The sequence below is a fragment of the Rhinolophus hipposideros genome (genome assembly GCF_964194185.1).
Source record: "Rhinolophus hipposideros genome assembly, chromosome: 21".
Classification (NCBI taxonomy): domain Eukaryota; kingdom Metazoa; phylum Chordata; class Mammalia; order Chiroptera; family Rhinolophidae; genus Rhinolophus; species Rhinolophus hipposideros.
Window position 1 is genome coordinate 38486552 of NC_138067.1, and position 14816 is coordinate 38501367.

General features: G+C 47.3%; 1 protein-coding gene across 1 annotated transcript; it reads left to right on the plus strand.

Annotated features, from left to right (window-relative positions):
• Window positions 1-890: 890 nt before the first annotated feature.
• SELENOV (selenoprotein V) lies at window positions 891-3706 on the plus strand (the record flags this gene model as incomplete). Its single annotated transcript, XM_081031510.1, has 5 exons — window positions 891-1642; window positions 3086-3110; window positions 3266-3319; window positions 3431-3505; window positions 3599-3706. The coding sequence occupies 5 exons, from the start codon at window positions 891-893 to the stop codon at window positions 3704-3706; spliced, it is 1014 nt and encodes a 337-aa protein (XP_080887636.1).
• Window positions 3707-14816: the final 11110 nt, after the last annotated feature.

The following is a 14816-nucleotide window of genomic DNA, read 5'->3' on the forward strand; positions in this document are numbered from 1 at the left end:
TCCTACTTCTTGTGTTAAACTATTTCAAAATAAAAAGACATATTTATTGGGTGCCAACACTTGTGCTAGGAGCTGGGGATATCCCACCCTGGAGGAGCTTATCCTGTGATAGAGTTCTGTGTGATGGAGTTCTTGGCAGAGTGGTTCTGCACCAGAACTCTGGAGTCTGACAGCTTGTTTGAATCCTGGCTCTGCCACTTACTAGCTGTGGGCATGTGTGTAACACTTAGCTCTATATAAATGTAAAATCTGTTATTATTTTTCTCCAAGTCTTTCAGTTGTCATCCCTCTTCTAGGGAGCCCTTTCTGCCCCAGACTGGTTCTAGCACCTCTTCTGGGATCCCACAGGTCCCTGCGATGCCCGCACCCTGTCTCTGACTCCTCTGTCTGGGCGTCCCCCACCCCAGTCCTGACCACACTAGTCGGTCTACGTTTAGTGATAGGTATGTTCCCCCTACTGGACAGGAGCCTGATCCCTGGACCAGGGCTTTTCCAGATCGCTGCTCTGTCCCCAGACTCACCCAGTACTGCACCGTGCACAGGATAAACATATAAACCATCGGCTTACAGATCTGCTTACAGATGACCGGGACACGTATACTGAACACGTGAATGTTAACGACAGTGAGGGGAACGCTGGGGCTGCCTGCGTGTTCCTTACCCCGGGGGTGGGGGCTAAAGGAGTAGAAATTACTCGGCGAGGCCCAGCCGCCCCATCCCTGGCCCCGAGCACTAGAACCTGCGCAGCGAGTGGAACACCGTGTAACAGTCCCCCTTGTGGTCGCGCCCCATTTTAGAACCCTGGTGTGTGCAAGGCTCTCCCCCGCCCGAGGAAGGCGGGCGGGCGGGCGGGATCCCAACCCGGGTTTCCCCGGGACCCCATGGCCCCCATGAACCACCAGGCGCGGGCCCCAGCCCCCTCCCCGGCCCGGACCTCGGCCTTGCTCCGGGCTTCGACCCGGGTGAGGCCCTCGATCCCCGGCCGGTCCCCGATTCTGATTCCTGCCTCGACCCCGGTCGGGACCCCGACACCGGTTCCGGCCTCAGCCTCGGTCCAGACCCCGACCCTGGTCCCCTCCGCCCTGGTCCGGACGCCGACTCCGGTCCGGACGCTGACTCCCGTCCGGACCCAGATTCCGGTCCCGACCTCGATCCAGGTCCGGACCCCGACTCCTATTGGGACCCCGATCCCGCTCCGGACCCTGACCCCGATCAGGACCCAAACCCCAACCCCACGCCCAGGCCGGGTCCCGGTCGCGGCCGCTGTCCCCGCCTCGGAGTCCTTCCCGAGCTCGGCCCTGCCTTTGGATCCGCCCCCAGAATCTGCTCCGGAGCCCACTTTGTCGCCTGATAAGGATTCTGCGCCGACGCCTAGTGTGAAGCGCGTCCTATCAGTCGCCAAAGAATCCGGGCCCATTCCAGAGCCAGATTCTGCGCTCACTCGGTCGGCCGTTGATTTACTCGGGCCCATTGTCGGGTCCACCCGGAGGGCAGATCCAGCGGCCACCAAGTTCACAGAGATCACTGCGGGACCTATTCCCACGCCCATCCCCCCCGCCACCTCCTTACCTATTGCTGCCAACACATTGGCCTCCACTAGCGTGTACTTCCAAGTGGAAAACAAGATCGTGATTCGCGTGATCTACTGGTGAGGGGCTGCTCCCACCCACGCCTGCTTTCCTCCCCATGGGGAAAGGGCAGGTGCTGGGACTTGGAGGATTTGCAGGTAGGGCGAGGAGAGCGAGTCCCACTGTCCGGACGGGAAACTTGGCTCCACCTAGCATTCTTATTCTCTTCGGGGCTAGAGAGCTCTGGGTTCAAATCCTGGCTCTGCCCCGCCCTCTCCATTCTTGGTTCTGAGCTTCATTCATTGATTCATTTCGGAGTAGCCTGCGCACCGTTGGCCAGGCCTGTGCTGGGGATGCAGTGCTAAGCAGAGCCACCTGCTTTTGTCCCCAGGCAAGGCTGGGCAACGGACCCAAAGACAGAGTGCCAGGAGGAAGGCCCAGTGGTGGGGAACTTCAGAGTGTGTGGTCAGGGAGGGCCTTTCTCAGAAGGTGCCACTTCAGCTGCCACTTCTCAGTGGTGAGAAGGACGCTGCTAAGAGCTGGGGGATGGGGCGGGGGGTGGGGGAGGGGAGGAGATCAACCTAGTAAGGGGGAGGGGAAACAACAAGTGCAAAGCCAAAGGAGGCTGGCCCTAGTCTCTGCGTCAACGACAACATCAGCAATGACCTTCCTTGACCTTCCTGAGACCCAGGGCCCAATGCCACAGGGGGAGGGGCTTTGTCTTGCCTCCAATGTCCATGCCTCTCTTCTGCTCTAGAAGGTTCTCTCCCTCTTATTGCTCCCTGTCTCACTTTTTCTGTCTTCTATCTCTGCCCAGGGCGGTCTCTGCCACTCTGTCTCTCTCCTCCACTCACTGTCTCTTCTCTGACTCCATGTATTTATTATTTTTTCCACTCAACAACTGTTCAACCACCTCCCATATGCCAGGCCCTGTTCTCGGCATCCGGGACACACCAGTGTCAGAGATCCTGTCCTTGTGGCACTGGCATTTTGGTGTGGGATAAGTATGACACACAGTAAATTATCTGGTATTCTAGAAGGTGATCAGTGCTATGGACAAAAGGCATCTTGGGGTGTCACAGCTTTAGCTAGGGTGGTCATCAGGAAAGCCTCACTGAGAAGGTGGCAGTTGAACAAAGACCTGAAGGAGGGGGGAGAAGGATGGTGCCCATGTGGACACCAGGGAAAGAGCATTCAGCGGAGGGACAGCCAGTGCGGAGGCTCTGAGAAAGGCATGCCAGGATGCTGGGAGGAGAGCGAAGAGGACCCTGTGGCTGGAGCAGAGTGGCCAGGGGAGAATGGGAGGAGATGGGGCAGGTCACGTGGGGGCTTGTGGACCACGGGGAGGACAGTGGTTTTCTGCCCTGAGTGAGACGGTGCTATGAGAGGGTTCTGAGCAGGTGAAGGATGTGACCTGACTCAGCGGTTCACAGGGTCCCTGTGGACTTGGGGAGATACTGACATGGTGTCTTTCTTCTGTTTCTCTCTGCCTCCCTCCTCTTGCCCTTGGCCTCCAGTGGCCTCTGAAGCTATAGCCTACGGGTGAGTGTTTTTGGCTTTGGAGGTGGAGGGAATGTGGGACATGAAATCTGCAAGGAATTCCTGTTTCTCCTCCCCACAAAACCCCTGATCCCATGATCCCGTGACCCCATGATCTTGTGATCCTGTGACCCAATGATCCCATCTCCTCCCCACAGTACATTCTACTGAAAAAGAGTCTGGAGCAGCAATTTCCCAATTGTCTACTCTTTGTGAGTGTGCTGGTGATCTGGGGGAGTGGTGGGTAGTCAGGGCTCCACAACCCCTGAGGGGCTTGGAGTGGAGTTCTTAGCCTCCCCCCACCCCCAACATTCCCTCCCCAGGAGGAGGAAATATCTACCCTGTCCGCTGGGGAGTTTGAAGTGTTTGTGGATGGGAAACTGGTTCATTCCAAGAAGGTGAGCAAGGGTCCTGAACAGGGAAGGAGGGTGGTGCTGGGGTCCTGGGAAGGTGGGAAACACATGTCTGTGCACTTTCCCCTCTGTGCCCAGAGAGGTGATGGCTTTGTGGATGAGGCCAGGCTAGAGAAAATTGTGAACATTATCAATGAGGAGATCAGGAAAAGGCAGCAGGCAACTGGTGAACTGGAGGTGAGGTGAGGGAGGTGAAGGAGGTGAGGTGGGAGGGGTGGAGGCTGGACTGTGGGTGTGTGGGTGGGCGGGACGAAGAGACCCCAGCCCCAATCATAGCTCAATCAGTCCTCACTGTTAGAATCAGGAGAAGTCATCGGCACCCTTTCTGAGCTTCAATGTTTTCATCTGTAAAATGGGGCTGTTGAGATGATTCTGTGAGTGGTCTCATATAAGATGCTAAATCGTGCACAGCTTGATTTAGGGCTCCGTGTATGCCAGCTATAAAGTTTTTTTCAAAAGAACTTTAGACTTATTTATTTTTCTTTCTTCTTCTTTTTAGCTTTTAGTTGTAAAGCTATGCTATCCAATAACAGCATTTGGTTTTTCCATTTAAAATTAAGTTAATTAAAATCAAATACATTAAGAATTCGGTTATGAGTCACACCAGCCATGTTTCCAGTTCTCTGTAGCCACACGTGGCTACTGAATTGGACAGCACAGATACACAACACAAATACAGCACTGCAGAAAATTCTATTGCTGACATTGTTTTAAGGTATTGACGTGTCTACAAAGTAAGTTATTTGCCGCCAATACTGGAGTTTTGAAACCACTTAGTATATAAACATTTGCAAGCTACTGATTTTTAAAATTTAGTTTTTAAGGCTGCCACTGATTTAATGCTTCAGGTGTTGGATATCTATTTTTTACATTTATTTTCAACTTTACTGAGGTGTAAGCGATATATAAGGAACAGTACATGTTCGAGGCATACAAGTCAGTGAGTTTTGACATGTGAACACATCTGTGTAACCATCACTAACGCGAAGATAAGGAACACCATATCCATCACCACCTCCCAGAGTTTCTCCCAGCCTCTACCCCACCCTAGGACACTGCCCATCTGCATTCTGTCACCGAAGATTAGTTTGCATTTTCTAGAATTTTGTATAAATGAAGGCTATAATTTTTAAAAACGTTTTTTGTGGAAATTTTTAGATATACTAGTTGAGAGACTAGTATAATGAACTCCATGTTCCCATTGCCCACGTCAAGTATTACCAACTTTCTCTTCTTTCATTGCATGTTTTCCTCCTCACCTTTTTTTTTCACTGTAGTATTTGAAAGTCTGTTCTAGACCTCATGTTATTTCACCTGTAAATAGTTCAGTATGCATCTCTAACAAGTTTTTAAAACAGAACTACAAGGCCATTATCACACCCAACAAAAATTTTAAAATGTCTTAATACCATTCAATACCCACCCAAGTGTCTCAAAAATATCTTTTTATAGGTGATTTGTGGAATCAAGATCTAGACAATGTCCATATGTTTTTATATAATTATAAACAGGATTCTTGGAATCCCTACTATGTGCCAGGCTCTTAGTAGGTCTATTTTTTAGCAAACACACTGGAGGTGGAGAGCAGGGGAGGCAGAACAGAGATTTGTTTCTCACACCCACCAATATGCAGAATACAATAGCGGCTATACATGCAGCTTCCGGGGTCACACAGACTTAGGTTCAAATCCTGGACCCACCATCCACACAAGGCTGAAGTGGGGTGCAGTTCGTTGTTGTAGGTAAGGGCCTGCAAAATGCTTCTTCAGCAAGTAAAGCTGTTGTTGCTACTGAAATCAGGACTGTTCTGACTGCAGCTGAAAACCCAGTTCAAATTGGCTTACGGAAAAATATTAGCTCACGGGAATAAAAGTCTAGGGGTTAATTAGCTTCAGGCATGGCTGCATCCAGGCACCAGGAGGTTGCCATTGGGAATCTGACTCTCTCTTGCTCTGGGTTCTGCTTTTTTCCTGGGCTGACTTTATTCTCAGGAAACTTCCCCCTCCTGGTGGCGTAAATCTGCAGAAGATTCCCATTGGGCTGGATTAGGTCATATGTCCATCCTTGAACCAATCACTGAGGCTCAAGGGAATGTAATGTTCTCATTGGCCAGTCTTGAGTCATGTGCCCATTCCGGGAGCTGGGGGTGGAGTTGATTCCCCTGAACCCCATGGGGAAGGGTAATGGGGGCAGAGTTTTGGGTGGACAAGAGCCACAGTCCTCTACATTACAGATCTAGAGGGTGGGTAATGGTTAAGTCAGTGCTGCTTGGCTTTGAATCCCAGCTCTGTCATTTACTGGCTGTGTGACCTGGGGAAAATACCTTCACCTCTCTGTGCTCCAGTTTCCTCCACTGTAAAGCAGAAACTCTGTGATTTCTTTTACCTCATTGGATTTCATTGTATTTAACTAATATTTGCTGAGTACCTATAACGTCTGGATACTGTTCTAGGCCTTGGGGGTGGTACAGCAGTGAACAAAACAGATAGAAACCCCTGCCCGACTGGAGCTGACATTCTAGAGGGGAGACAGACAATGAACAAGACACATAGGCAAATGAAGGCAATTTTAGAAGGAGATAAGTTGTGAGAAGAAAAGTGAAACAGGGACGGGCATGGGGAGTGCTGGGAAGTTTTTCAATGTTAAATTGAGTGGTCAAGGAAGACTTCATTGGGAAGGTGATATTTAAACACTTGAAAGAAGGAATTGAACCACGTGGATGTCTGGGGGAAAATATTCCAGATAGAGGGAGTAGCTGTGCAAAGGCCTCCTGGTAGGAATCTGTCTGGTGTGTCTGAAAAATGGCAAGGAGATGTGAGTAGGCATTGTAATCCATGGAAAGCTTTAGAATGGTGCCTGACACATAGTAAGCCTGGTATAAGTGCTACTATTGTTATGTAGCTTTTGTTGTCATTATTGTTACTAATTTTCTCTCTCTCTCTCTTCTCTCCTTATCTCAGGAGCTTCAGCAAGATGATGAGAAGGGCTGAAATGTTGCCGTCAGGGTCAGGTCCTTTTCTGAAGGTGGCTGAAGCTGGGATGGGGCCCCATGGGATGAAGAGGGAAATACATACAGAGTCTGGCTCCCTGTGTTCTGGTCTGACTGTGTCTACCGTTACCACACTCAGTTCTGAGGTCTGTGGCCGTCTCCTGCTTCAGTGCTCCCAGTATCTTCAGCGGTCTCCCTGGGTGGGGGAGGGAGGTCGGTGTGAACATAAGGTGGTCTTGTTGCTCCCCAGGTTTGCTCCAGAAACGCAGGACACCAGGAACCCCTCTTCCTCGCTGTTGTTTCAGACACTCCTGCCCATTGTGGGTTTACGAACTCCTACCCACACTTCACAGCCCAGCCTTCTTTCCTAGGAAGCTTCCTAACCTCCCCAATTAGTGACCCTTCCCTTCCCAGACATCTTATGAACTTGGACCCCATTCTCTCATCCTGTGACAGGCCAGTTCTGCCTCTGAGGGAACCACTTACCCTCAGTCCTGTATTCCAGTCCTCTGGAAATCCAGAGAAATCTGCTGTATGCAGAGAGCTCTCTGGGCAAGGGTCTGGTGTCAGGAAACTGTGTGTGGTGGGTGGGGACAGGACGCTCCGAAGGGCCAGGCGTGCCTGTGGCACCTAGCTGGCAGCTTCCCCTGTCTGGGCAAATCTGCGTCCCCACACTGGCCACACTCCTGAGTGGGCGGCCATGGGGAGCCCTCCAGGAGCAGGAGTGGAATCTTACCAGGGAACTCCAGCAGCCCAGAGCGTGGGGTGAAACCCTCTCCTGAAACCACACACCCAGTGGAATCCTCATTGGTCCCCTTGAGGACTGCCTTCTGCAGATGGGCTGATCAGTTGATTTCTTTTTAATTACATTATCCCATCTGTCATTTTTGTTCTGTGGGTCCTTGCCAAATGTGTTTCGTTGTTTTGTGGGTTTGTATTTTGAGTTTGTACAAAGGACATTATACCACAATTTTTATTTCATTTACTTTACTTTTCAAAATTTTCTTGGAATTCATTTACTTTTTCACTAAGCGCTGTCACTAAGCGCTGTTTTAAAACTTTAAACATAATGAATAAATTGTGAATAAACATAGTGAATAATTTCAAACTAACAAAAATAATGCAAGAATAAAAACAGTACAAAGAACACCCCTATACTTTAACATTTTACCTCATATTCTCTCTCTCTCTCTCTCTCTCTCTCTCTCTCTCTCTCTCTCACACACACACACACACACACACACACACACACACACAGAGTTTTTTTCCCTGAACCAATTGAGAGTAAGGTACATACATCCTGGTTCTTCACCCCTAAATACTTTTGGGGTGTAAGAATAGGAACTTTCTCTTACGTAACCACAGCAAAGTTATCACCTGACCATTTCAACATTGATACCACACTTTCGTCTCATATTCTGTCCATATTCCAATTTTGTCAAGTGACACAATAATGTCCTTTGTAGCATCTCCCGTCTCCATTACAGAAGCCAGTCTAGGATCAGGTATTGCCTTTCATTGTCATGTGTCTTTAGCCTCTTTGAATCTGGAACATTTCCACAGCCTGCCTTTGCTTTTTATGACATTGTGATTTATGACAATTGTGAACAACACAGCCCCTGCCCCCTTAACAGCACATTCTGATTTGGGGCTTGTCTGATGTTTTCTCACGACCAGGTTGAAATTCTTCATTCTCAGTTGGAATACTGCAGAAGTGACACGTGTTCTTCTCAGGGATACCTGGAGGTGACAGTATCCATTTGCCCCTCACTTTGCTCACTTAGTTACAGTATTGTCCATTTCCCCTCTGTGTAGTTACCATTTCCCCCATTTTTTGCAGCCAACAAGCAATCTGTGGGGGAGATGTGTCAAAAACTTTGCAAATATTCTGTTCCTCATGAAAGATTTTCCCTAGATTTAGCACCCATTGATGACTCTTGCCTTTATCATGATGTTTACAACCTGATTTTCCAGCGTCTGAGCTGCTGCCACATCTACTAGGCAGCACTCGGCATCCAAGGTTAAGCAAGAGAATCTGCCTCTCTCTATTTATGCCTCTGTGTGTTCCTCTATTTATTATCAGTATGGATTCATGAATTCCTATTTTTTCACCCAATGGCTTATAATTCATAACTGATAATTCATTACGGTAAGCACTATGTTTAAACATCCCCGTGTTTCTCTGTGCAGGTGTAGGCCACTACTCCTGAGAGCTGGACGGGACTCCCTGGTGTGTGTCCCCCTCAGATTACCTGGATTACTCCGATTACTCTCCACAGGGGGTGGAGACCCCTGGCTGTCCCCAGCTTCAGCCACCACTGTAAATATCATGCACCTTCCTCATGGGCCTGTGTGAGAAAATTTTTTGTAAATTGGGGAATATTAGGGAACAGTGTGTTTCTCCAGGACCCATCAGCTCCAAGTCGTCCTTCAATCTCATTGTGGAGGGCGCAGCGCAGCTCCAAGTCCAGTCACCGTTTTCAATGTTAGTTGCAGGGGGCGCAGCCCACCATCCCATGTGGGAATTGAACCGGTAACCTTGTTCAGAGCACGCGCTCTAACCAGCTGAGCCAGCCAGCTGCCCCTCCAGACTCAGCGGCACAGCTCGTTCGTTCGTTGTCTTCAATCTAGTTGTGAAGGGCACAGCTCACTGGCCCATATGGGAATCGAACTGGCAACCCTGTTGTTCAGAGCTCCTGCTCTAATCAGCTGAGTCATCCTGCTGCCCCAGAACTTCTTTAGGATGACACCCAGGAGCAGAATTGCTGGGTCACAGGCTACTTTGACTTGAGGGGGAACATACTGTCCTCCAGAATGGCTGTCCCAGGCTACATTCCACCCACAATGTATGAGGGTTCCCGGGTCCCCACATCCCCATCACCATTTGCATTATCCAGCTTTCTGTTTTCTACCAGTCTACTAGGTGTAAATGACATCTCCTTGTTTTAATTTGCATTTCTTTGATTATTCATCATCTATTTGATGGCCTCGTGGATATCTTTTGCAAATTCCTTGTTGATGTCTTGTGCTCTTTTCTCTACAGCGATTTCTGTCTTATTCTTATTGACTGGCATGAGTTCCTTGTATAGTCTAGATATTAATCTTTCTTGGTTTTAGATGTTGAAAATAATTTTTCCTGTCTGTTGTCTATTAACTTTGTCCTGTTACCACAGGACACCTTTGGTGAAGAGAAATCCTTAGTTCTGCTGTGATGAAATTAATCAGTTTTGGTCTCATGGCTTTTGTTCTCGAGGCTGTATTTAAGATGGCCGTTGGTGTCCCTTAATAATTAACATATTGTCCTCCATTAACTGCTGGGGAATCCTGCAAAGGCCCAAAATATGCAGACATTTTTCTTCCTGTCAAGTCCTCCTCTGCTAACTTGTGAAACCCTAACTTCCGTAAACCTACACAACCCCTTTCTTACCTCACAGTCATAGGGTGGGGAAGACCTGCCTGAAGTCTAACTTCAGTCCTTCTTTCCATCTCCTCAGCTCATTCAGGCTGGAGAAGTGGGACCTGACATGACTTCTCTGGAGTCCCCCTAGCTTGGCTATCACCCCCCTATGGTTTGCCCTTCACCACCCATTGGTTGGGGACTCTACAAAAAGGGGGTCGTGAACTTCCCCTGAAGGTCACTGTGTGACCCACAGTTGGGTTGATCTGCCATCTGTTGGGAACAGGCTGGGAGGTGGAAGGTGGGAGGGGGCTCAGAAAGGCCAGGCCTTCTTGCTCCTCATTCAGATGCTAGGATAGACGGTAGGATGGAGAATACAGCTCAAAGCCCCTCACCCCGGCCAGATCAGGAGCTCAGACACATAGAGACACAAACAGATGTGCCCACGGAGACACAAGTCCTCACTCCAGGCCCTATTAACCAAAGGTGCACACAGACAAAAGCAGATGTAGACATTGAAATACACCCACAGATGCACACCTCCACACACTCGTACACGCTCAGACACAGACGTGTGTTGCACAGATAGTGTGACATCCGTAAATACACTCACTCAGACAGAAGGCCACTCATTCATTCATTCATTCATTCATTCATTCATTCCCTAAATGGGTACTGAGCACCCCCTGTGAGCCATGCACAGTCTTAATCGTTGAGGACACAACAGTGAAAAAAATGGACAAAAACTCCCACCATCGTGGAGCGCACATCTTATGGTAGAATCGATTAACAACATAAATAAGGAACAGAAGTAGAATATAGAAAGTGGTAAGTTCTATGGGGTAAATGAGGGAGGGATAAGAGAGGGTTCCACAGCGTTTGTGTGTGAGCAGTTGTATGTGGTGAACAGAGCATGATTCGAGCCAAAGACTTGAAGGAGGTGAGGGAATGAGTCAAGTGCCTTTACAGCTTTGTGAAAATAAGAAATCTGGCAGACCCATGGGTTTGTATATTTTCCTGACATGCTTGTGGCAGAGGAGAAAGAAAAGTTCTGAGCATTTATGCTGCCTGGGAGCACAGAGATGTCAACACCACCATCATCACCAGGGCAACCAAATCTCAAGTCTGGCAACTGAGCAGGACCACACGTTCCTTCTGAAGGGCGTTTTCCCAGAACCTGGCACCAGTGTCTGAGGCTGTAGGAATCTGAAGAGAGCCCTTTGTCAAATAACACTTGCCTGGATAGATTTGACCTTCACAGGGAACACGGCCTGCTGAAATAGTTATGAATATTTACACGAATCTTGTTTTACTAAGAGAGCTTCTCAGTTGAACTGAGACCTCATCAGAGCAGGTTCTCTGAAATGGCTTAATGACCAGACCCACACCTCCCAGAGCGTCTGCAGGACCTCAGGGCGGCCCTTAGCCTCACTTGTCCCTTTGGCCAGGTTAAAGACTTCCATTATTGAAACTGTACAGGGTTTGGATACTTTTTTTTATAAGGTACCTTTATGAGGTAGATATTGTTAACATTGCCCCCATTTTACAGATGGACGACTAGGCCAGATGAGGTAAGTAACTCACCTCAGATCTCACTGCTGATAAGAAGCAAAGTAGGGAGTCCAACCTTGATGTTCCAGCTCCAATACGAACTGAGCAAATTTCACTGGCCCAGCCTAGTCCAAGTGCCACCTTTGATAAAATCAACTATAATTGTGGGGGCTGAATGGAGTCACTAAGATCAAATATTGACAGGGTGGGCAAGATTCTTGGAGAAAGGACAGATTGCGTAGCTATGCCAAGAAGTGTCTTCTAGAGTTGGAGTCAAGTCTTGGGAAAAAAAATTTTCTTGCCAGTACTCCAATTCATTCCTAAAGTTGGTCCATTTTGGCAATCACTGATGAACTGGTTATTAGTATGAGATTTGGAGTAAAAAAAGCAGACCTTGAGCCTCAACTCTACTACGTCTTAGATGGGTGTACTTGAGCTAGATTATGGTGACCAATTGTTTGGTCAAACGCTACTATAGATGTTTGCTGTAAAGAATATTTTTTAAACATGTGATTAACATTTACAAACAGTTGGCTTTCAGTAAAGCAGATTGGCTTCCAGATTGTGGGGGGACTTATTCAATCAGTTGAAGGCCTTAAGATTTCTTGAAGAAGAAGGAATTCTCTAAATCGCAATAGAGATATTCTGCCAGTGTTCAGCTTTCAGACACAACATTGCAACATCAACTTTACCTGAACCTACACCTGCTGGTTTGTTCTATTGATTTTGGACTTGCTAGCCTCCACAGTTGACTGAGCCAGTTCCTTAAAAAATCTCTCTCTCTGTCTATACAGTATGGATATATACATACACAGTATACACACAGTATATATATATATACATATATATATATGTATATATATATATGTGTATATATATATATATATATATATATACAGAGAAAGAGAAGTCTTATTAGTTCTGTTTTTTTGGTGAACCCTAATACGGCAAGTAAGCCTCAGTTTTTCTCATCGTGAAATGGATATACTAATACTCTTTACCTCACACCATTGAGAATCCATTGAGATACCATATATAAAGCACCAAGATCGGCGCCTGGCTCACAGTAAGCTCTCCATAGATGGCAATAGTGGTTAAGTCTTCTGTGGTGGCCGGTTCCCAAAGATGGCTCCCAGTGAATCACTCTCCGGACTCACTTCCGTGGATTATGCCCTCCCCTTGAAATGGGCTTGGTCTATTGAACTAACAGAATGAGGCAGAAGTGTGCTACTTCTAGGCCTGAGTCTTAAAAAGAGCTGGAAGCTTCCATCTCTGCACTTTTTGGGAGCCTGAGGCCGCCATATAAGAAATCTGGCTACACTGTTGTGGAGAGACCATGTGGAGAGGCAGAAGCCTTGGAACCACACAGAGAGAGAGGCTCAGCCTTCCAGCCTTTCCCCACCAAGGTGACAGACACATGAGTGACCCATCCCGATGTTCCGCCCAGTTGAGCTTCCAGACGATATGGTGTGAAGAACTGGTCAGCTGAGCCCCGTCAACCTACAGAGTAGTGAGCGATAATAGAAATGGTGGTTGTTTAAAGCCAGTCAAGTTTGGGGTGGTTTGTTATATAACAGTAAATAACTGAAGCATTAATATTAGTGGGTGAAGACTCATTTTTATCAGAATTCTTAAGGGCCAGTATTCATTTGGAAGCCAGCATGTTGTGTAATAACTAATTTTGCCAATCTTTGAGCCACTAGTATCAATCTGACTTCAGGGCTCATTTCCCTGGTTGACAACACCGCATATTTTTACACATCCATGTACTATGTGTCAGGAGTGTGGTATGTCCCCTAGGATGACAGACACATCATGTTTGGGACTCTCCCAGAGTCATGCATCTTTCCATTAAGCTGCTTATGACTTGTATCCTTTGCTATAATAAAACTGTATTCATAACCATAGTGTTTTCCTGAGTTCTGTGAGTCATTTTAGAGCATTACTGAACCTGAGGGGTCAGTGGGAATCCTTGAACTTGTAACCAGCTAGTCACAAGTGAGTGGCCTGGGCACCTCGAACTTACAGCTCATGTCTGGAGTGAGGGCAGTCTTGTGGAGGACTCGGTCCCTAACCTGTGAAGTTTGGCTGACTCTGGGGAATTGGTGTCAGAATTCATTGTTCACACTGTCATGCAGCTTAAATTGTTCAAGCAAGAGAAAATACTCCTTAAAGTGCTTTGAGAGATAAGAAGAGGACTTGATTTTGCTACTGAGAAGGGGAAGAGTAGAGGGGGAGAACGGGTTGAAGTACAGAGGTGAGAGCAGCCGGCCAGGTGGGAAGGCTGTGTGCTCACCATGGGGTGACCCCAGCCCTGTGACCCCCTCAGATCTTCACTCAAGTCTACCAAAGTGAAGGGATTTGTAGTGTGAGTGGATTTTATTGGAAAAGTATCAAGGAACCTTTGTTAAGCCCTGGATGCTGGTTGTTATTACTCTCCAATGCACCTTTTCAACCTTTACAAAGTAACAACAAGAAACACAACCTCGCCTCACTGCAGTCACTTTGTCACACCCACTCTGACAAAGAGCCCATATGGTCACTCAAATGCAAGAGACTTACCTAGTCACACTCACTCAAGCCAGTCGCTCACACCATCACATACAACTAACTGTTGGTTTTTTCCCTTGGTCCTTTTGTTTTTGGGCACTAGGAAAGGGGAGACTCCAGACCAGAACTTGTTCGGATGAGCCCGGGTCTTTTCCTGAGGCTCCCTGCCTTGGCAGCTTGGTGACTGTGTCTGCCTTGCGAGGGACTCCCAGGAGATATCGCCTCAAAACAGGTTTTGGGGGAGTCCCTCCGACTTCCTTTCTCCATTTGGTCTTAGTCCTGCCCTAAGGTCCCTCCTAAATCAAGGGTCTCTGCAAGGTTTGGAGGAGAGGCTCTATCCAGTGAGTTGTATTAACAAATATAAAATTAAATAAGAAAATAACAAAGCAATATTTACAATTGCAAAACAAATGAAAACCAATAAAGCTAACTGTATTCCAAGTTGATGGCATGACCACACAGAAAATGTGACTTTAAAATTCAGTATTTTTAGCTGTACATTGTAGCAAAATGGAACTAAGCCATTTTATTCATGTAAACACAGGACACTAACTTAGTTTCTTGAAATGAATGGCACAAAAAAGGATGGAAAGGGGAACTGTTAGAGATTAAAAGCGGTTTAAGAGACGTGTCAATCAAATGCCACGTGTGGATCTTGTTGGAATCTTGATGAAAAAAATCAACTGTTAAAAGCCATTTTAAAGACAACTGGAGACATCTGAACACTGCCTGGGTATAACATGATAAAGAATTTCTGTTAATTTGGTTAGCTATGATAAAGATAATGTTAATAAAAAAAAAGTCCTTAT